Raw genomic sequence first — 23,126 nt, 5'->3', positions numbered from 1 at the left:
CTGTCGAAAGCCTTCTCAGCATCCAAAGATAGTAACATCATGGGCAGCTTTTTATTGTGTGCATGTTGGATTAAATCCAGGGTTTTTATGGTATTGTCCCTTGCCTCTCTACCTGGGACAAATCCAACCTGATCAAGGTGGATCAAGTTAGGGAGCAAGGGGCTAAGTCTGTTTGCCAAAAGCTTGGCATAAATTTTTAAATCTACGTTAAGTAGTGATATTGGTCTATAACTGCTACATCTCATGGGATCTTTTCCGGGCTTTTGAATTAGGGAAATATGAGCTGTGGTGGAGTGAGGCGGAAAGGGGACTGAGTCCGAGATTGAATTGAAGGAAAGGAGCATTAGAGGCGCTAATTGTTCCGAGAAGGATTTATAAAATTTGGCGGGGAACCCGTCAGGGCCAGGACACTTATTGCCCGGGGTATCGCGAATCACTGCCAATAAATCTTCCAGTAAAAATGGACTTTCCAAGTTGTCTATGATAGAACTGTCGGGACATCTAAAAGGTGAGGGCATTGAGGGGTTTACATCACTCGGTCTATGGGGCTCGACAGGTAAATTATACAACTTGGAATAATAGTCATGAAAGGTATTTGAGATGTCTGGGATGGCGTAAAGTAATTCGTCGCGTGAGTTCTTGATGCAGGGGATGAGGGTGTGAGCTCTGCCCTCCCTCAACGCGTTTGCTAACAACCTGCCGGCTTTATCCCCAAACTCATAAAACTTCCCCTTCCCTACCTGTATCAAACGCTGATATGAGGAATCAAGCAGTTTCTTAACCTCGAATCTAGCCTGAAGGAGTGCCCGTAAGTTCGTGGCCGATAAAGCTTGCTTGTGGATGAGCTCCAGCTCAGATACCCTATGGAGAGCTTTTACTATGTCTTGGGCTTTCTCTTTCTTGATTCGAGACCCATGCTTAATAAAAATGCCACGTAGGACACATTTCAGTGCCTCCCACTTATACGTGGGGGCTGTGTCATCTACTGAGTGGTCCTCCATGAATCTTGCAATGGAGGTCTGGATATCCGAAACGCAAAGCTCATCCAGTAGCAATGACTCGTTCAGACGCCACGACCCCCTAGGAGCAGTAAGGGAGGGGATCTCAATCGTGCAATATACCGGCGCATGGTCTGACCATAATATATTATCCATTCTCGTGTGTTGGACCCAAGGGAGCGCGCTATGTTGTACCAGTATGTAATCAAGACGGCTATATGAATCCTGGGTGTGGGAATAGAAACTGTAGTCTCTGTCCGATGGGTGTTGTATTCTCCAGGTGTCGAACAGCTGCATGCGTAGTAAGGCTTTTTTAATTCGTTTGATAGTGGTGTATGCAATACTGGATTTCCCTTTTGAGTTGTCTAAAGTAGGGTCTAGGGTGATATTAAGGTCCCCACATAAAATCACCGTACCTTGTATCAGGGGGATCGCGGTACTGATCAGGCGGGAAATAAAACTATCCTGTTTGTGATTTGGGGCGTACGCGTTAATTATCGTGAAGATGTGGGTCCCCACCCTCAGTGAGAGAATAATGTATCTGCCAAGACTATCTGTCGTGCACTTTATGATTTGATGTGGGAGGGATTTATGGATGGCTATTGCCACACCTTTTGAGCGGGAGTCAGGGTTATCCGAGGATACCCATGTCCGGTAATATTTATTTTTAAGAATAGGGGCATGTCCTTGTTTAAAGTGTGTCTCCTGTAAACACGCTATTCTCACCTTCTGTTTATGAAGATGATACAATATCTGTGTCCTTTTCTCCGGAACATTGAGGCCCCTGGCATTGAAAGAAGCGATGGTTAAGTCCGCCATCTATAAGAGAATAAGTCATTAGAGATATTCAAGAAAGAGAATCGGACACGTTCAGCCCGGCCGCCGAAGATATGGAGAAGGGGAGACTTGAGAAAAGTAAGAGGTAGTGGGAAAAAAAGGAAGAAAGAGAAAAAAACAAGAAGAACAACAGGCAAAAAAAGCCTATCATTGTTAACTGAATCCGAACAAACGTTCCTAGGGAACATATCCGCCTCATCTAGGCAGGACAGAGGATCCCAACCTATTTGGGGAAAAAGGAAGTCCGACATATCCGAGCAGAGCTCCATATATACTAAGAAAGAAAAAACATTATGGATAACCATAGACACCGGTAAAGGAAATAAATTCTTATGGGATACGGGCTATGAATAGACTGGTGGGTATCATGTGGAAGCCACGTGAGCCTCATTACTGTAAGAGGTATAAGTCATACAGGTGTTGTCAGCCTTTGGTTTCCTCGGGATCAGCTAACGCGGGCGGCCCGCCCTGCGACCCCGTTCTCCTCTCGGAGGCAACCCCCTGCTGGACTTCCGCAGCGTTTTGTCACTGCATGTGCGTTTCAAAACGCAGCCGAAAACTTGAGTTTTGAAAGTATTTTGAATGCAGAATTCATGCATTCTGGATGCTTGCTCTGCCATAGACAGAATGGGAAAAGCATCCAAAACGCACAAAAGAAGTGACATGTTGCGTTTTAGAACGCAGAGATTCGGACAAAAATTGCAGCATGCAAATCACTGCATTCTAAAACACAACGTGCGCATGGAATTTCCACAAGTTACATAGACTTTGCTGGGGACGCAGAACGCATGCGTTTACGCTGCAGTGCTGGACGCAGTGTAAATGCATGCAATACGCAGACGTGCGCACATGACCTAGGGGGTAAAGCAGTAATATAGTAAGAACAATAGGAAGCACCACACCGAGAAACTCTGGGCTGAATACAATACCGGTTAGACTAGGTCATTAGTGCATGCAAAAGACTAGATTCAAAAGTGCAAAAATGAAAAATAAAATACCTAGATAAAGACACAGCCCAGGGTCCAGAGTGGTGTGATCCAAAGCACGTTTCACAGCCTCCGGAGTCACCTGCCGCTTCATCAGGGTGAAGAAGCTGCACTTCCTTCTTCACCCAGTCTAACTGGTACTGTATTCGTCTCAGAGTTTCTCAGTGTGGTGCTTCTTATTGTCCTAGATATATTACTGCTTTACCCTTTAATGGTACTCATGGAATTGTTATATCTACTCTCTAGGACAATCTGGGACCTTTTTCTTTTAAAGGGAACCAATCATCAGGATTTTCGTGTATAAGCTGGAGCCAGTGCAGTACTGGCACTATCATGCACAGTGTGTACATACCATCAGGGGGCAGCTCGGGTGTTTAGGCAGTGAAATTCATCTTTATAAAGTTTGAAATTTCGTGCACTTTTTGATTGACGTGTGCACCTCTCTGTTAATGTCCGGGCGGGTTATGCAGGAGTTCCCCGCCCCCCCACCAGCCTGTTCCTCCCTCTCTCCTGATGTCCGGGCGGGTTATGCACGTGTTCCCCGCCCCCCCGCGCCGCATGTTCCTCCCTCCCTCCCTCTGGCTGTATGTAAATATCTAATCTTCAGAAACATGGCGCCGGAGTGGGCCTCTGCGCACAGCGCTTATCTCCAGCGCCATGTTTCTGAAGCCCGCATCACACAGCTTGGTGTTAGAGGGCGGCGCATGCGCCCTCGCTCCTTCAGATCCCGTTGTGACCGCAGGAGCGAGCGCGATCACAACAGGACTGCAGAACAGCTGATCGGAGGACGCGATTACCTGCTGCTCCTGTATCGTGCCGCCCCAGGACACCGGGCCAACACACCAGCCGGTGTGACATCACTGTGGCGCCGCCCTCTCAGACACCAAGTTCTGTAATGCGGGGGCTTCAGAAACATGGCGCCGGAGATAAGCGCTATGCGCAGAGGCCCACTCCGGCGCCATGTTTCTGAAGATTAGATATTTACATACAGCCAGAGGGAGGGAGGGAGGAACAGGCGGCGCGGGGGGGGCGGGGAACACGTGCATAACCAGCCCGGAGAGAGGGAGGAACAGGCTGGTGGGGGGCGGGGAACTCCTGCATAACCCGCCCGGACATTAGGAGAGAGGTGCACACGTCAATCAAAAAGTGCACGAAATTTAAAACTTTATAAAGTTGTATTTCACTGCCTAAACACCCGAGCTGCCCCCTAATGGTATGTACACACTGTGCATGATAGTGCCAGTACTGCACTGGCTGCAGCTTATACACGAAAATCCTGATGATTGGTTCCCTTTAAAGCCATATCCTTCCTCCTGTGCTTACTCTTTATTGAAATTTTCAATAAATGTATTGTCTTCAGCATTAACTCTTTGTCCTCCTGTTTTTCATTGTTATTGGAGTTGCTGGTAATCTGGTTGGGGGGTTTCTCTCCATCCACAGTACATTATCATTATAATTGGATGGAAAATAGGTACTTAATTATTGAATATCTGTGGCTAGACCTCAAAAGAGCAGTGCATGCAAGACGACCCAGGAATCTCACAGAACTGGAAGGCTTTTCCAAGGAAGAATGGATGACAATCCCTCAAACAAGAATTGAAAGACACTTATCTGCTACAAAAAGAAGTTACAAGTTGTGATACTTGCCAAAGGGGCTGCAACAAGGTACTAACCATGGAGGGTGCCAAAACTTTTGCATCGGTCCATTTTCCTTTTTTGTGGATTTAAAAATGTAAAAGAGGAAAATACATTTTTTTGCATGAATTACAATTACGTACATTTACGTCATATGCCATCTCTTTGATATATATGTGATATCGCTACGTCCGATCTATAAAAATATAAAATTAACTAACCTGATTTTTAAACAGCTTGAGGAAAACCATTTTAAAACGTTGCAGGTCTCCGAAAATTGTGATACACAAATTTTTCTTTTTTTTTCTTCCCACAAATTTCAGATTTTTTTCATTATTTTATATTAAAAAAAAACTATGCATGTTTGATATCTGCATAATCATACTGACCTGGAGAATCATATTGCCAGGTTATTTTTACAATAAAATGGAAACTGTGCATAAAAAAAATAAAACACAAAATAAATTAGCATAATTGCACTTTTTTCACAATTTTGCTGTACTTGCTTTTTTTTCCCCCCGACTTTCCAGAACACCACATGATAACTTGAATGGTGTCAATCAAAAGTATTTGATCCAGCAAAAACAAGCCCTTATATGTCTACGTCAATGGAAAAACAAAAAAGGTTATGGCTCTTGGAGTAAAGGGAGGACAAACTAAAAGAAATAATGGAAACTAGCTGCAGCGGGAAGGGGTGAAAGGCGAAATGCACTGGGTGTGCTAAGATGCTAATGAAGAGAAGGAAAATCTGGCGCTTCGGAGTGTATCAGCCACCACTCAGGATAAATTTCCAACTTGTTTATTGCTGGTCATTAAAGAGTGAAGCATGTACAATATCTCCATACAAAAACTTCCAGCATGTAGAAAAAATATTGACAGTGCTATGCGTTTCAGCTATATATTGTAGCCTTTGTCAAGGCTACAATATGACAATATTTGACAAAGGCTACAATATATAGCTGAAACGCGTAGCACTGTCAATATTTTTTCTACATGCTGGAAGTTTTTGTATGGAGATATTGTACATGCTTCACTTTTTAATGAACAGCAATAAACAAGTTGGAAATTTATCCTGAGTGGTGGCTGATACACTCCGAAGCGCCGGATTTTCCTTCTCTTCTTATGATTGCTACAGGTGATGGAACCTGCCTTTCCGAGCAGCAGGAGGACTCAGTATACCTTCTAAAGGGGTGAGCTGAACTTTGATTGTTCTTTTGTATTTACAACATGCTAATGAACGTGTAGCGCCAGAGGATGATCTCACTCACCTCTCTGGGTGGCAGACACTGGATTTCAGCTCAGTGCGCTGACCCCGGAGTTTTGGTCATGTGCACTACTTCAGTTTGAAGCCAGGACTCGTACACCCAGCTTCATAGTGCGCATGACCGAAACTCCAGGGTCATGTGCACCGAGCCGAAATCCAGTGTCGGGCGACGATGGCAGTGGAGAGGTGAGTGAGATCATCCTCTGACGCTGCGCATTCATTAACATGTTAGCACGCCCACAGGGATGTAGTAACATGCTACTGGGGTCAAGTGGCCGGTGGGAATTAACGCCCAGGGGACTAGTGGACTAGTCACTCATTAACATACGATAAAAGATCTTTAGAAATACTTTTTCTAAAGATCTCTTTATCTATGCTAGTGTATACAGGGACAGTCAGGCATTAGCAATATACACCCAGAACTGCTCGTGGTTCTTGGTGCATATTGTACCTGACAGGTTCCATTTAAATCAAGTTGTGACACACTATACTGTACTGTGGTGTCGTATGCAGCAGGGTTTTTTTTTTTGCATGATCATAGACTGAATGGGCGAGTCTCATTCGATTTACTGAAGGAACTCGTGCATTCATCTGCATTGCCCCATTGGTTCAAGTGTTGTATGTTTTGGGTTTTTTTTATCACTCGGACTGACCATACGGTCATGTGCGTGAGCTCTAACAGTAATTAATGGATGCCATTTGGAGTAAATTATAATCATAATTATAAGCAGAGAAATGACTGATAAAATATAGTATGTACAATTGGTAGTGCAGATACCCTTCTGAATTTTAATGGGTTTGAAAGCAGGGGCGTTCGTGGAAGAGAGCAAGCCACATAGCAATAGTCAAGAAGGACCCCAAAGCATTGGACAGTCTGCTTCTAGTGGACATATGTCCGTGTCTGAAGCGACTGTTTCCCTATATACATCTCCTGCACTAGGTCACATTGAACTAGTGAAGCATGTTTTGGTCTATTTAGCAGATAATAAGGAAATGCTTTGTAAGGCCAAAGTCTCTGTTTATTCATTCATCTAGCTATGTAGACTATTTATAGTCCCAAATAACGTCCAGTCATATACTTTACAATCCTGTACAATATTGGCCTAAGTGTAGTCCATGCTTATGTTTGTATCTAATATATAAAGCTGAATGTGTGTATGTATGTGTGTATGTCCGGGATTGGCATCAGCACCATCGCAGCTACAGCCACAAAATTTTGCACACTCACACTTCTGGACCCCGAGAGCGTCATAGGCTATGTTTTGAGGGGAAATTTTAACCCCGCGCTTTACAGTTATTCGCCAAAAAACCTGCCTCCATTAAAGCGAATGGAGCTTGGAGCCACAGTGCAGCCAGAACTTCAGAAGAATGCACAGCCACGCCCTTATATGGAATGTTGGCGTGTCACAATGCAGCCAGGGAAAGAGACAGACACAGACAGGGAAAGAGGCAGACACAAAGAGACAGACACAGACAAAGAGACAGACTGACAGGGAAAGAGAGGGAAAGAGACAAATAGGGAAAGAGACAGACAGGGAAAGTGACAGCGTTAGATAGAGAGAGAGACAGAGAGATATATACAGAGGGGGAGACAGACAGAGAATGGGAGAGAAACAGAGAGACAGTTACTATCCCGGGCAGCGCCGGGTGCTATGTTGTGAGGCGAAATTTTAACCCCGCGCGTTCCAATTTACCAATCAATTTTGCCTCTATTCTACATAATGGGAAAAAAGTGGAACGAAAAGTGTTGGGGGCAAATTGATAGCTGCCAGATGTGAACAAGGGGGACTTAAAAAATGAGGCGATGGCGCCAAGAGTATATACCATACAGTTGCTAAGGTGGGGCCCCGACATGGGATACTCACCGGACTCAGGGATATGAACACACACACAAAATGCACCACACACTACCAAGTACTTGAACACATATACCACCCTCAGCACACATCTCACCACACATACACCAACCTCGCCACATAATCGCCCTAAAACACACACAAGTCTGGTATTATCCTTCAAAAAAAAAAAATCTGATTAATAAGCAGCCAAACTACAAGAACAACAAATGTACCACATAGGAAATACGGCAGCTGTCAGTCACATGACCTGTCTATTATGTGTATGTGTGAGCTAATATATACTGTCAGGGGGGAGGGCTTTCTGTTGCCTGGAGATTTATCAGGCTGCCAATAGCAACCAATTACAGCTTAGCTTCTATTTTGCTACAGTTAATTAATCTGAGCTCTGATTGGTTAATATAGGCAACAATTTAATAATTACATTTCTATCTATTTGCTTTGTGGTTTTTGTGTGCAGAATACATTTTTGTTAATACATTCTATTTTGTTAACAGCAGTTATTAACCCGGGCGAAGCCCGGTAGTACAGCTAGTATTATTTAAAAATGGTCATACTTCTTGAATATAAAAAATTACTAACAATTCATCCATATGTAAAGTAAGCCATGATCTCTGTATATAATTTATTGATTATAATATTCTATTTCTTTTGTTTCCTCTGTCTTGCAGTGCTTGGTTGGGGGGCACTTGCCATCACAATGATCAGTGCCCCCTCACTCCTGGCTGTAGCATGTGTTCCGCTTCTTCGACGTCCTCACTTCCGCCACTTTCTCAGGTTCTTGGTGGCTTTAGCGGTGGGGACTCTCTGCGGTGATGCTCTACTGCATCTGCTACCACACGTATGTTACACAGATTTCGTTAATGTGTGAACAATTCTAAGACATTGGCCCGATTCAGCAAGATTGGCATGAACAATCAAGAGGGGGCGTGCTGGAGTCAGAGGTGCCTAATTCATTAAGAGGCACACCCCCTGTTAATGAATCAAGTGCATTTGAAAAGTCATGCGCTTTGCCTCTAATCTTAGGGCCGCTTTACACACTACGACATCACTAGCATTTGCTGGCGATGTCGAGCGCGATAGCACTCGCCCCCGTCGTACGGCCGATATGTGGTGATCGCTGCCGTAGCAAATGTGTCGCCCTGGGCAAGCCAGGGGACACAGATAACAACACACACGCACCCCACATTCACTGTAGGTACACCAGCTAACCCACAAATCCTTGTTGCCTTCCTCCAGGAGTCTGATGATGCACACCAGGGGGTGGGCCAGGCGGTTGGCTCCGCCCATCGAGGAGCTCACAGCTCTGGAGGCAGGAAGTTACAGGCAGATAAGAAGAGGAGATAGCTCAGGGAGGAGCAGGAGCGAGGAGCTAAGAGAGAGATTAGCCCAGGTAGGGCTTGTGTGAGAAGGAAACAACAGAGCGTGGCTCAGGAGGGAGCTAGAGTGAAACAGCAGTGGAAGTGACAGAAAGCCTGAAGTTGGTCTGTGGCTCTGTGCCCAGACGGAGTCAGCAAGGTCAGCAGACAGTGGTGAAGATCTGCAGTGGGACTGTCTGGAGGTTGCTGGAAGGGCCACGGAGGCTGTGTGTATGCGGGGGTCTGGAGCAGTATACAAAGGGCAGTCAGCACCAGAGCAGGGGCTTTCGGATCCCGGCAAGGCTTGGAGTCGCTGTAAATTGCTAAATCCGTTAGTGAAGGGGACGTAGATCTCCCAACAAGCAAGTCCTGATTGACGGCAAAGGTCCAACCACAACGGGGAAACACCGCCACCGCCAAGGCACCAGTTTCCCAGGGCCGGCGCCTGCGGGCAAAGTGTGGAGCTCCTCCGGCACAGATTGCAGTCGGGGAGCGGGTAACCGGTGGGAATCCACCGCTACCAAACAGACATTTCAAAGGTGCAGGGAAGAGACCGTCACCGCTAACTGCAGGGAACCGCAGCACCGTGAACCATCCGAGGGACCCGTCCAACCAGCCGTTTGTTTACCGAGAACTGTGTCGTGTTTACTGGCTGAGTGAGTACCTCAGTGCCGCAAGGCACAGCGCTGCCCCTGCGCCCCTGCACCCCACTGGGCCCCGGGATCACCAACCCCTCCCCACGGAGGGGCGACACAACAACTGGCTGCTCCACATCACCATCCCCGGGATCCCCATATTGAGCAGCGGTGGTGAAATCACCACAACCGTGGGTGGCGTCACGAACTATAACAATCCCCACACCCAACCACAAAACCCCCCTTTTCACTCACGGGCGAGGAGTGTCGCTCGAGAAACCCCGGGATCCGGCCCACAGCTCGAGCCACCACTGAGCAGCTGCCGGACCCGAGCAGAAGGGGTGAGCGCGGTGTGCTGACACCCTCCTCCCCGCCCGCGACACAAACATTATCGCTACGGCAGCATCACACGTACATACCTGTTCAGTGACGTCACTGTGACTGCCGAACAATCCCTCCCTCAAGGGGGAGGTGCATTTGGCGTCACTGCAACATCACCGCGACGTCACTAAGCGGCCGGCCAATAGAAGCGGAGGGGCGGAGATGAACGGGACGTAACATCCCGCCCACCTCCTTCCTTCCTCATTGCCGGTCGATGCAGGTAAGGTAAGGTTCCTCGTTCCTGCGGTGTCACACAGCGATGTGTGCTGCCGCAGGAACGACGAACAACATTGTACCTGCAGCGATAATTGGGAATGGACCCCCATGTCACAGATTTAGCAATTTTGAATGTTTTTGCAACGATTCAAAATCGTTCATAGGTGTCACACGCAACGACATCGCTAACGCGGCCGGATGTGCGTCACAAATTCCGTGACCCCAACAACATCGCTTTAGTCATGTCGTAGCGTGTAAAGCGGCCCTTAGTCCAGCCAGGCATGCCACAACGCATCATAAGTTTGACTATCAGGCATCGCACCCCTTCAGGCCCCAGCCCTCCATATTTTGTAGGAGCTAACTGAAATGCCAAAAGTTGCTAAATATTTGCGCAACTCTGCGGTACGCAAAAATTTTACAGAATGTTTTAAAGCAGAATTCTGACTTAATTTCTTTAATCAGTCGGCGTCATTTTATTTTCAATGTGTAAAAAGTATGCAGCATCATGCATTAAAAAAAACCTTTACTAGCAGAAATAGACTTTTGGGAAAAGCTACTAGATATAATTTATACATGTTTATTACTAATTTCATGCAATAGAGAATTTCTCTGACCAGGCCAAGGGATGTAAAATAAGAAAGTTGTCAAGGTTTGAGTGTCGTGACACGTTGTGCCTTAAATTGTCACTGTCCTTTCAACAAAGTTTACCTAAAATCAATAGTATAGGTGAATATGAAAAACTTTATAATATATGTCATAAGAAAATCTGCTGTTTTCTCTACTTATGAGCCACTTCTTCCCTTCCTTTGTTTCCTCAAAAGGAAACTATTATTAATAACTGATATATTGGTTAAATCAGCTTTATGTGTTAAATGCATTTTAAGAAATCTTTGGGCAATATTTTTTTCACTCATTAGTTCTGAGATAACTGAAAATTAAAGATGGAAACAACAAGAGGGAGGCGGGTGGGAAAAAGTGATATTCCTCTTGTGCACACTCGTGACAGACTAAGGCTGGTTTCACACTACGTCTTTTTAACACGCGTCCTGAACGTTTTTTTAACGCAGAAACGGATCCAGTGCAAATGCGTTTTCATTTCAATGCATTTGCAATGGACTCACGTTAACATGCGTTCACCTGCGTTTGTGTGCGTTATAGTGAGGATCCAGCAACTTGCAGTTTTTTAACATCTTTCAAAAACGCTACTTGTAGCGTTTTTGAGCTGCGTCCAACTTCTGCAAATTGCTGGATCCTGACTAAACAGCATGCAAACGCAGGTGAACGCTGGCATGCTGATAGACAGGATCCTGCTTGCTCTACTGAGCATGCCCAGAAGCCAGCCTGGTGTGATCAGTCTCTCTCTCCTCCCTCTCTGTCTCTCTCCTCCCTCTCTCTCTGTCTCTCCCCCTCCCTCTCCTCCACCTGAGAGCTGTGGACACTTGTAACCAAGGTAAACATCGGGTAACCACTTATCTTAGTTACCCGATGTTTACGTTGGTAACGTGTGCAGGCAGCCGACTCCTAGCAGCTGCAGACGCTTGTAACCAAAGTAAATATCGGGTATCCAAGCAAGTATACCCGATGTTTACATTGGTTACGAGCCTCGCAGCTGTCAGATGCCGGCTCCCAGTCTGGCACGTTTAGTTCCCCTCACTCCCGATCACATGACTCCAATGCCCGCCCCTAAACATCCAGTGACAGGATCCTGCAAAGTAACACATGCGTTTGCATGCGTTTTTTGCTGTAAAAGCAGGATCCGCTTTTGCAGCAAAAAAACGTTCAGGACGCATGTTAAAAAGACGTAGTGTGAAAGCAGCCTAAGGCTATGTACACACAGTGCATTTTTATCGTTTTTTTTATGTGTTTTTGAGTGCAGTTGTCACAAAACTGCATGCATAGCCTCATGTCAGCAAAGTCAGAGAATTCTGAAGTTTTGTGCACATGTTGCTTTTTTCCATGCAGATTGCAGCAGAAAGAAAAATGCGTATCAATTCTTTCAACATTTTTTCACCCCAAATACATGAAAATCGCATGAAAAAAAAACACACGGCAAAGCTCACATTTTTTTCTGCCAGGAGATGCAGATTTGGTGCCGAACTTTCTGCAACCAAATACTCACCGTGTGCGCATAGCCTAAAAGTTACATGAAATAACAAGTAAACTTTACAGGGGTTGTCTGCTCTGAGCCCACTCAGGGACATAACCACAATAGGTGCAGGGGTTGCAATCACAGCCGAGCCCTGGAGCTTGAGGCCCCAAAAGGCCCCTAAGTGTATAAGAAAAGACCAATACTATTAAACATTTACAATAGTTGGGGGCCCATTTAGAGATTTCACACTGGGGCCCGTGAGCTTCAAGTTAAGCCACTGCATCCACAGATAAGCGGATCAGTGTTTCCTCCTAGGAGCCTCTAAACAGCAGCACGTTTTCCTTTCCCTGCAGTGTGCCTAGTAAATGAAGCCTTACAGATTGACAATCTGAATCAATAGGCAATTTTTGTAATAAAGAATGGTCCAGAATTGGAAACAACCCTCTACCTTAATAATTAATATTTTATTTTTCCTTAAACAAACACCCCCTTTATACACCATGATTCATTTAAAGGGGTTATCTAAGACTTTTTTTTTTATTCCTAAAGGGCTAACAACTTATTATCAGGTAGCTGCTCACTACCTGCCTGTTCTGCCCTTCAACTATTTTTCCCAACTCAGACAACGATTCTTCTGATTCCTTTATCAACAGAGCAGCTCTTGCTCTTCTGGTTGCCTGTGTTAAAGTGGCATCACATTCGACATCAATCTGATTGACAGTTGGTTCCCTGCAGTTAGATAGCGAGGAGCCAGCTGTCTATCTGCATGACATTATCAGCCACGCCCCATCAACAGAGCAGAGTGGAAGAGAAGAGGCTGCTTTGCTTCAGGAAGCAAGAGAATTGTCGGCAGGAGCGGTCAGTGACATATCTGAGCCAGCAGAGTTTGGCACTGGGCATAGACCCGTTTCACACATCCGGCATTTCACCAGATGACGGATCCGGCACGCATGCAGTACAGTACATTCATTTACAGAGGAAGTGCGACACCATGCGGACAAATGCGGTTGTGCATGAAGCACACAACCGCATGATGTCGTGCTTCCACTGTAAATAAATGTACTGTACTGCATGCGTGCTGGATCTGGCATCCGGCGAAATGCTGGATGTGTGAAACGGGGCATAACGGGAAGGTAGTTGACAACTAACTGCCGGTAAATTCTTCGCCCCATGGGAAAAAAACCCCAAGTTCCTGGATAACCCCATTCAAGCTCCTTGTATACCACTCATGTTTTAATTAATTTACTTGTTATATTTTCCAATTACAAAACTATATTGAAAACCATTATTTTTTTTTTAAATAACTATGATTAAATAATGTTGCAGGCTCAAGAAGATCCATCAGAAGATAAACTTCACAGTGGATCCCACTCTTTTGATGCTGTTTTTAAAGGATTGTCTGTACTTGGTGGTATCTATGTATTCTTCCTTGTTGAAAATCTGATGGGTTTACTGAGAAAGAAAAGGAAAAGTAAGAAGGTGACTAGTCATCTCGATTTCTTCTAAACTGAATTTGTCACCAGGTTTATGCAACCCAATCTGAGAGCAGCATAAATCAAGGCACCGAAATCCTGTGTCTAACGCTGGGTCACTTTATAGGCTCCTTCCTGCAGTTTTGATAAAATTACTTTTTTTATCTGCTTCAGATTAACTTGCGCAGTCCTGCTTATTCATGAGCTCTGCTTAGCCATTGGAATGATAGCTTTCGATTATGCACAGTGAAGGTAGGAAGCTGTCAGTCAGCAGTGAAGAAGGAATGGGGAGCCAGAGACAACCAGAGCTGCAGTTAGCCCTCCTCCTTATTCTGACCAGCATTGTCAGAGATTGGGCAATCCAGAGCTCATTAAGGCCCCCTTCATACGTCAGTGATTCTGGTACATATGTTCCTGTTTTTATACATACCGGAATCACGGACATACGCATACCTCCCAACCGTCCCGGATTCTGCGGGACTGCCACGATTTCCGCTCTCCCGCGGCTCACAGCTGATGTCCCGACTCCTCCCCTCAGTGGAGTGAATAAATTAAATTAATTTATTATCGGGACTCAAACCCGTGAAACTGTGAAGCTCATTGCTCCATAGGCAGCAGCTCTACCTCTGAGCCACTGCCCATATTGTAAACCATGGGAAGATTTGGTAATCTTAACCTCTATACTGCAGTAGACAAAGCAGAAGCAGATTATTTAGCTGCAAAGATTGATGGATGGATGATAGAGGGAGATATATATATATATATATATATATACACACATACATGACAGATGATAGATACATACATGATAGATAAATGGATGGACATATGGATAGATACATGATAGATATATAATAGATAGATACATGGATAGATAGAGAGAGATAGATAGATGGATAGATACATGGATAGATAGATAGATACATGGATAGATAGAGAGAGATAGATAGATGGATAGATACATGGATAGATAGATAGATGGATAGATACATGGATAGATAGATAGATACATGGATAGATAGAGAGAGATAGATAGATAGATAGATACATGGATAGATAGATAGATACATGGATAGATACATGGATAGATAGATAGATAGATACATGGATAGATAGATACATGGATAGATACATGGATAGATAGATAGATACATGAATAGATACATGGATAGATAGATAGATAGATAGATAGATACATGGATAGATAGATACATGGATAGATACATGGATAGATACATGGATAGATAGATAGATACATGGATAGATACATGGATAGATACATGGATTGATAGATAGATACATGGATAGATAGATACATGGATAGATAGATAGATACATGGATAGATAGATACATGGATAGATAGATAGATACATGGATAGATAGATAGATACATGGATAGATAGATAGATACATGGATAGATAGATGCATAGATAGATAGATAGATACATGGATAGATAGATACATAGATAGATAGATAGATAGATAGATAGATAGATAGATAGATAGATAGATAGATAGATAGATACATGGATAGATACATGGATAGACAGACAGATAGATAGATACTGCATCTCTTTGTAGGTGAAGGAGTCAGATTCATTTGTACCCATAAAACTACTATAAAGAAATGTGGAAAAAATACAAAATTACAAAATAAAATTTTTATTTTCACCAACTTGGAGTTGAACCAGCATCTTTCAAACATGTCTCTAGCAGCCTCCTGGCTTTCCTAGCTGCTCAAGCTGTTGAACCACTAGGAATTGATGACATCAGACAGAGGATTTTATATGAATAAACCTACAATGCAGCCTCTTACACAGCAGATTACACAGGACACAGAGCTCCATTGTACACAGCAGTGTCTCTATCTCCTGTATTCTAGAGGGAGAGGAAAAGAGATTTTTTTTTTCTTTTAATAAAATTACTAAAAATAACAAAAAAAATAGAATAATGTAATTTTAATACACTTTTTTCTAAAATCATAATCATCACACATCAGCAAATAACATGGACATATTTGGTGTCCCTGTAATCGTAACAACCCAAAACAACACAGCGATCAGATTATTGATGGGGATCGGTAAATGGCGGAAAAAAATGGCGCAATTTATTATTTTTCTTTATTAAAACCCATAAAAAATGTAATAAAAATGTATCACTGAGGCCATGTTCACACGTACCAGAAATGCTACATTTTTTTCTGCAGGTGTCCGTGCCACGAGTGCAATAACAATGTTCTCTGATTATTGCGTGTCTGCGGTATTTTTTATGCATTGTCCCTCATTTGATACATGTTTGGTGCAGATGTGAATCCTGAAGATTATAAAGAAAAAAAACCACCAAATCCGCACAGTTTAGCGGCGTCTTCAGACATAAAAAGGGCGGAGATTTCATGACGTCTGATCCACTTTGCTTGGACATTTAGTCCGTGTTCACATGTAGTGTAAATACTGCATTTTTTTTTCTGCTGTTTTTTTGCACATTTATTCCGCTGTGTTTAATTATCCAAGTAAAGTGGATGTGATTCCACGAGACGACGTCACTGAACTCTTCAGTTTTGTTTTTTTTTTCCTCTGGAGGTTTCTATGTGGAGCTTCAAAAAATGCAGGAAAAAGCTTCTCAGTACAATAAAACCACTTAAAAACGCAGATTCACATCTGAACCAAAAACACATTAAATAATGGAGAAAAGGCTGAGAATGGAACAATCAGAGAAGATTGTTATTGTGTAGTTTGGTGCAGACAGCGGCAGAAACAAAAAGAAACAGAATTTATACAACATGTGAACACGGCCTTATAGGCACAAATAAGCAATGTCATATAGTGACACAGAAATATAAGAAAATTCTGGCTGCTATGACTATTAACGAACAGTCCGGGGCATCTGCTCAATGACCCTTACTGACGAATGGGTGTGGCTAGGGGCGTGGTCAAATTTTGTCCCTCTTTCCTTTCTTCAAAAGTTGGGAGGTATGCATACGCAGACCCATTAAAATCAATCAATGATTTCTCACTGACCGTGTTTCCGTGCGGTGCACATGCATGTCCATGTGTTCCGCACAGAGACAAGTCCGTTTTTCTTTGCCATCACTGATGTCACACGGACTACACAGTGGTGTGTTCCATGGCACACGTACCAGAGACAACACATATCTTTCAAATAAAATGATTTTGATACTCACCTGTCTCTGGCCGCTGCTGTCTCCTGCTTCCAGGCCAGCTAATTATGCGCATGAGTATTCACTATACCGCGAACCAGAAGTAACAGCAGAGGGGAGAGAGCAGCAGCTGGAGACAGCAGAATAAGACATCAGCGCCGGGTACAGGTGAGTATAGGAGTGCCTGATCACGGATAGCAGACGGAGAACACACGTGTGCCAAAATCACGGCACACGGAGGGCCAAATGCGTCTTTAACAAGTCAGTGTTAAACGTGTGTGTTTTTGACTGACGTGTGAAAGAAGCCTAATATAGAGAAGTCCATATTACATGCTCATCGTTGAGAGAATTAACAGACAAATCCAGTGTTTTTATCAAAACTACAGCTAGTAGTCGAATGGTTAGAGGAAGCTTTAGAAAATGTGAACAAAACATCAACTGAGATGCACTATCCTACTTTCTATTGCTCTGCTGTTGGCTTGCAATTATGGATTGCGATAAGTATAGATGAATTCAAGCTATTGGTGAGTGCCATCAATTTCTTCATAAGACACGTAGAAGCCCAATAGGGGACCTAATGCTGGAATTAGTGTATATCCCCACTTTATGCTGCCCTTGGATCAAGGAATATAGACCTGGTTCCTTTTAAATTTGAGATTCATATAATTAACATAATGTTCATTCTTAGAAATGCCATCAAGTTAAACCCCAAATCCAGGAAGAAGGCTGCACTACTGCTCTTTGGGAACATAGACATTCTATTGGTGAGTAACATAATTGTATACATGGAGTAAGTTTCTAGTACGGTTAGGGTTGACTATCTTTATAGCACTGTGAAAACGACCCTAAGCATACTGCCAGAGCTATAAAGGATGGTATAGACCAGAGCATATTAATGTGTGTGCATGGCCCAGTCACCATGCAGATCTAAATCCCATTGAGAATCTGTGGCAAGACTTGAACATTGCTGTTCACAGAAACTCTCCATCCAATCTCACTGAGCTACAGTTATTTTACAAAGAAGAATGGGCAAAAATGTCAGCCTCTAGATCAGGGGTGGGGAACCTCCGGCCCGCGGGCCATTTGTGGCTCGTGATGACTTTTTCTATGGCCCCCCCATGCACATTCCCAGGAACCGCAGTGCTTGAGTGGCAGCCACGCTTTTGCTGGCTGCTGGCCCTATAAATCCCACTGCATGTTGGAAGGATGCACACGCACTCTGACCTGTGGGTAGATGCTAGAATGTACGGGCTCCTTCCAGATCCTGATTGCAGCCCGTACATTGTAACAGACTTACTACTGAAGACGCTAGAATGTACGGGCTCCTTCCGGCACCTGACTGCAGCCCGTACATTCTACTCTCAACCCTGGCCTGTGCTAGCATGCTCAGGGCTTACCATGTGGGCAGGGTATGCAGCGCGCTGCGCTCCTGTCACAGGAGAAGAGGTGCAGCAGATTTGCCGGCCTACCTGCAGTACATGCCTCCCGGACCTGTGCTATGTGACTCCTCCTCCCCCCAGTACTGTGAGTCTGCAACCCATCGCTGTCCCCCTGTCCAGTGCTGTGTACCCCCTAGTACTCTGTGTACCCCCTGAATGCTGTGTAACCCCCACTGCTGCCCGTGCTGCCACCTAGTGCTCTCCGTGCTGCCACCTAATGCTCTCTGTGCTGCCCCCTAGTGATCTCTGTGCTGCCCCCTAATGCTGTCCGTGCTGCCACCTAGTACTGTCCATGCTGACAACTAGTGCTCTCCGTGCTGCCACCTAGAGATCTCCGTGACGCCGCTAGTGCTGTCCATGCCCCAGCATCTCCTGTGATGTATACGCCCCTTCTGTGATGTATATGCCCCCAGTTCCTCCTGTGGTGTATACGCTTCAGTGTCTCCTGTGAGGTACATGTCCCAGCCTCTCCTGTGATGTACATGTCCCAGCCTCTCCTGTGATGTACATGCCCCAGCCTCTCCTGTGATGTACATGCCCCAGCCTCTCCTGGGATGTGTACGCCCCAGCCTCTCCTGGGATGTGTACGCCCCAGCCTCTCCTGGGATGTATACGCCCCAGCCTCTCCTGGGATGTATACGCCCCAGCCTCTCCTGGGATGTATACGCCCCAGCCTCTCCTGGGATGTATACGCCCCAGCCTCTCCTGGGATGTGTATGCCCCCAGCCTCTCCAGACCAAGAAAAACCTAGAAAAGCAGTTGTGAGAAGCAACATGATCAATATCACCGAACATCACAGCTGCACCAGAGAAAAGCAGCTCCGGCCACCACATTAGGGGTGAGTTAAGTCTGACCAAATATATCAGGGTAGTTTTCAAGTTGATAATTTAGTGCGGCCCTCAAAGGTTGGTAAAAAATTCCAAAATGGCCCCCGCCGGTAAAAAGGTTCCAAACCCCTGGTCTAGATGTTCAAAGCTGGTAGAGACATGGTAGAAAAACCATGTATTCCTTTACACTTTGCCAATAGTTGCTATTTTGTGTTGGTATTTCATATAATATCCCAATAAAATACATTTAAGTTTGGGGGTATAATGTGAAAAAATTTGTAAAAGTTTACAGGGTATAAATACTTTTCGAAAGCAATGTAAATATCAGGAAATCGCTGGTAGATTTATACCAGGTATATCATTTCATCACGCTGGTAGATTTATAAACACTTTGATAGCAGCAATAATAATCCAGCTACACTTGAATTCTGCTTACTAACCAATTGGCACAAACATATTAGGGGCTTTTAGTTTGTGATACAGGTCAAAAAATTAAGTTCATCACAGTAGCATGCTTATTACTGGAAATAAATCGGTGGTTTTCTAATGGAATTTCATCCATATGCCTGGATTGTAAAGCTCCACTAGGTGGCAGTATGATAATACATTCAGCTTTTAGCAAACAACGATATGGGAAAACGGAAAGTTCTCAATCTTCTTCTTATTAATCAATAGAAATAGTCCCAAACTTAAAAAGTGAGAAGAGAGAGTCAGTGCAAGGCAGCAGTGTCACAGCATATCAGTCACTTGCCAGATCGAAGGCTCCTGCATCTCAAAAATGGCCTCCGAAAGAAATTCAGCTAAATCTGTGCTCCCAAATCCATATATCCTCTCATTCCTGAGGCCCACACTGCAGTTTGTGTCCACATGTTTAGCATTACTGTAGCAAGGAGAAACCACTTAATTTACAGGGCGCACCCAGGTCAAGGTAGGCACAATGTATGGGCACTACAATGAATTGAGCACTATAATGGCATATTTGCAATTTTCACTCTGCAACAACCACTGTGTAATTTTTCATGAAAAATGCCCTTGGAGTCAAAATAGTAATTACACCAATAGATTAATTCCCAGAGGAGTTTAATTTCCAAAATGGGGTCACTTGAGGGGGGATTCTGCTGTTCTAACACTTACAGACTCTGCAGATGGAGTATGCAAACTACTCTAGAAAAATCTCTGCTCCAAAAGTCAAATAGCGTCCCTTCCCTCCAGGGGTATTGCCACTTTCAGGAAGAATTGTGTAATAAAATCATGGGGCGTGTTGTACCCATTTACCCTGGTTAAAATGTAAAATCTGGGACTAAAACATTTTAGAGGTAAAAATTTAATTTTGTTTTTCTTCATCTCTAAAAGGTTTTAAATTCTATGAAATACATGTGGTGCCTTTATGCTCAGGCACCCCTAGATTAATTAACTGAGGGGGTGTAGTTTTGCAAAATAGGGTAACTTATGGGGGTTTTCTGGCACCTTCAGAGTCTCTGCCAATGTGACATGGCACCCACAACTCCGTCCAGAAAAATCTGTATCGATGCTTCCCTTCTGAGTAGTTTCTGAGCACATATAAAAGATACCATCATTCTCAAGAGAAGTATAATAAATTATGTATTTTCCTCTTATTAACTCTCCTGAATATTAAAACAATATTATAGTGGGAAAAAAAACACATTTTCATTATCACAGCACAATGCTTTAAACATTTTTTGAATCAAAAGTGTTTTGAAAGTTAACACTACAACCCAAGATGAATTACTCAAGTAGTAGTTTCCGAAAAAATGGTGATTCAAAAGTCAAATGCTGCTCCTTTCCTTTTGAGACCTCCCATGTTTCCAACCACATATGGAGTATCACTGTACTTTGGGGGGGTGGGGGGGGGATTTGTGGGGTCTATCTACCCTTGTTAACCTTTTCCTATCCAATACAATTTCCTGTTTCGTCCATTGAAAACTTATTATAGGTCGTGATCAGTTATATTTATTCCAGCGTTCAGTAGTGAAAATGGAATCTGCTCAAACCCATTGGCAGAAGACGACATTCGTTGCCACCCATCGGCGTGATGTCCCCTGCCAGGGGACAAAGGAGCTTGACGGATTATTTTGAATGCCCCCCCTGTCCACTAGACAACAAACAGGTGGGAGGGGATGGACAGACAGTAAGTGGAAGTGAGAGGAGACGGACATAACTGGACTGACACGGGAGTGTGACGGTGACCTGAGGGCCCAGGCGTGTGGTTGCCGGTGGAGTATGGTGAAGTACTCCCGGAACTATAGCACCGTTGGGGTACAGAGCACTAGGTCAGGCAAACGCTCCAGGCAGACCTGATAAAATCTTCACAGTGAGGGGACCATCCAGAAGCTCACTGACCTTAGAAGTCCGGGGGCACCAGCAGTAAAGGAAGAACCAGGGACCGGAACGGAATACCTACAGGGTTCACACTGCCGTCGTACGAACCAGAGACTGAGAGACAAACAGGAAGGGGACCCCCAGACGCTCCAAGCCACGGGGACCCACCAACTTGAGAAAGGTGCAGGGGAAAGAAGCCACCAGGTCATCAACCGGCACTGGGACTAAGGGAACCAGAGGTGAATACCAGCCTTCTCCGGGTACAAGTTACCATCTACTGTGAGTAAAGAGAACCAGTTACACAGCAACCCCTTGTGTGGCCTACCTTATTCCCGTGCCTAACTCAATCACCTATCCCCTGGGGCCCTGTCCCAACTTGGGGAGGGCCCAACATCCAGGCTGCCATCACATCAGCCCACATGGAAAGACGGTGCAGTGGCGGTTCCATCACCATAGCCATAACCGCAACCCTCAAGTGGCGTCACAACATAAACTTTATTAACTATTCCCCTGTATATAAATCCTTTTTAAAAGTGGCCCCAGGGTCACGGAACGGCCAACCAGTGACACATCACAGTAGTACACTGCTCGGGACCGAATACCCCATAGCCCTGGGTGGCACACATACAACACACACCTACATTTTTCAGACATGTTTAACATAGTCTGGGGATGTGACAAATATGCTCAGTATGGTAAAAACCTTTTAAAAAAAATGTTTAAATAAAAGGAAAAATAAAGGAAAAAAAATATCCTATTGGGGATAGGTGGATATATTTATTTTCCAAACCTTATACTCTCGGAACTGCTCACCTACAATCTACATGTCACCTAAAGACAGTTGTTAGAGAATGATAGAACATTACACTAGAAGGTGAGTAAGGGAAATAAAAGGTTAATATTTGTAGCTTTTTGCAGGCCCAGAGTTTTGTGAGGAAACCATACCAGTAGATGGCTGTGAAGAGGAGGCTGAAGGGCCAGAGACCAGTGGTGAGATGGCACATTCGCATCATGGACATTCGCACAGCACATCTGGTGGAGGCCTCGCAGAGATTGTATGGATGGTTCTTCTTGGAGATGGAATACATAACTTAACAGATGGCTTGGCAATAGGTAAGGCACCATGTCTCATTTATTTACTTTGACTTCTTTCATGTAACCAGAACTCATACAATGGATTTCAGTACAAAACACAATGGCCCTGATTCATCTAGACTGGTGTTAGGATATAAGATGCTGTAACTCACTAAAGCTGGGTTCACACTAAGCGACAGCGACAACGACGTCGCTGTTACGTCACCATTTTCGGTGACGTAACAGCGACCTTGTAAGTCGCTGTTATGATCGCTGCTTAGCTGTCAAACACAGCAGAAGCAGCGATCATAACGTCGCTGTGCTACATGTGCAGAGAGCAGGGAGCCGCACTTAGCGCTGGCTCCTTGCTCTCCTAGGTACAGTACACATCGGGTTAATTAACCCGATGTGTACTGCAGCTACATGTCACAGTGCAGAGAGCAGGGAGCCGCGCTTAGCGCTGGCTCCTTGCTCTCCTAGGTACAGTACACATCAGGTTAATTAACCCGATGTGTGCTGCAGCTACATGTCACAGTGCAGAGAGCAGGGAGCCGCGCGCA

General features: G+C 44.5%; 1 protein-coding gene across 4 annotated transcripts in view; it reads left to right on the top strand.

Moving 5' to 3' along the window:
• The window catches only part of SLC39A5 (solute carrier family 39 member 5), a 147,754-nt gene that overhangs the window by 103,534 nt on the left and 21,094 nt on the right, over positions 1-23,126 (top strand). For all 4 annotated transcript variants that reach the window (XM_075334418.1, XM_075334419.1, XM_075334421.1 and 1 more), the window contains exons 6-9: positions 8,248-8,417; positions 13,582-13,734; positions 17,575-17,650; positions 22,411-22,605. In XM_075334418.1, coding sequence (XP_075190533.1) covers positions 8,248-8,417; positions 13,582-13,734; positions 17,575-17,650; positions 22,411-22,605 — 594 coding nt within the window. The remainder of the gene's footprint in view (positions 1-8,247; positions 8,418-13,581; positions 13,735-17,574; positions 17,651-22,410; positions 22,606-23,126) is intronic.

The sequence above is a fragment of the Anomaloglossus baeobatrachus genome, chromosome 2 (genome assembly GCF_048569485.1).
Source record: "Anomaloglossus baeobatrachus isolate aAnoBae1 chromosome 2, aAnoBae1.hap1, whole genome shotgun sequence".
Taxonomy (NCBI): domain Eukaryota; kingdom Metazoa; phylum Chordata; class Amphibia; order Anura; family Aromobatidae; genus Anomaloglossus; species Anomaloglossus baeobatrachus.
This window is presented reverse-complemented; position numbering and strand designations above follow the sequence as displayed.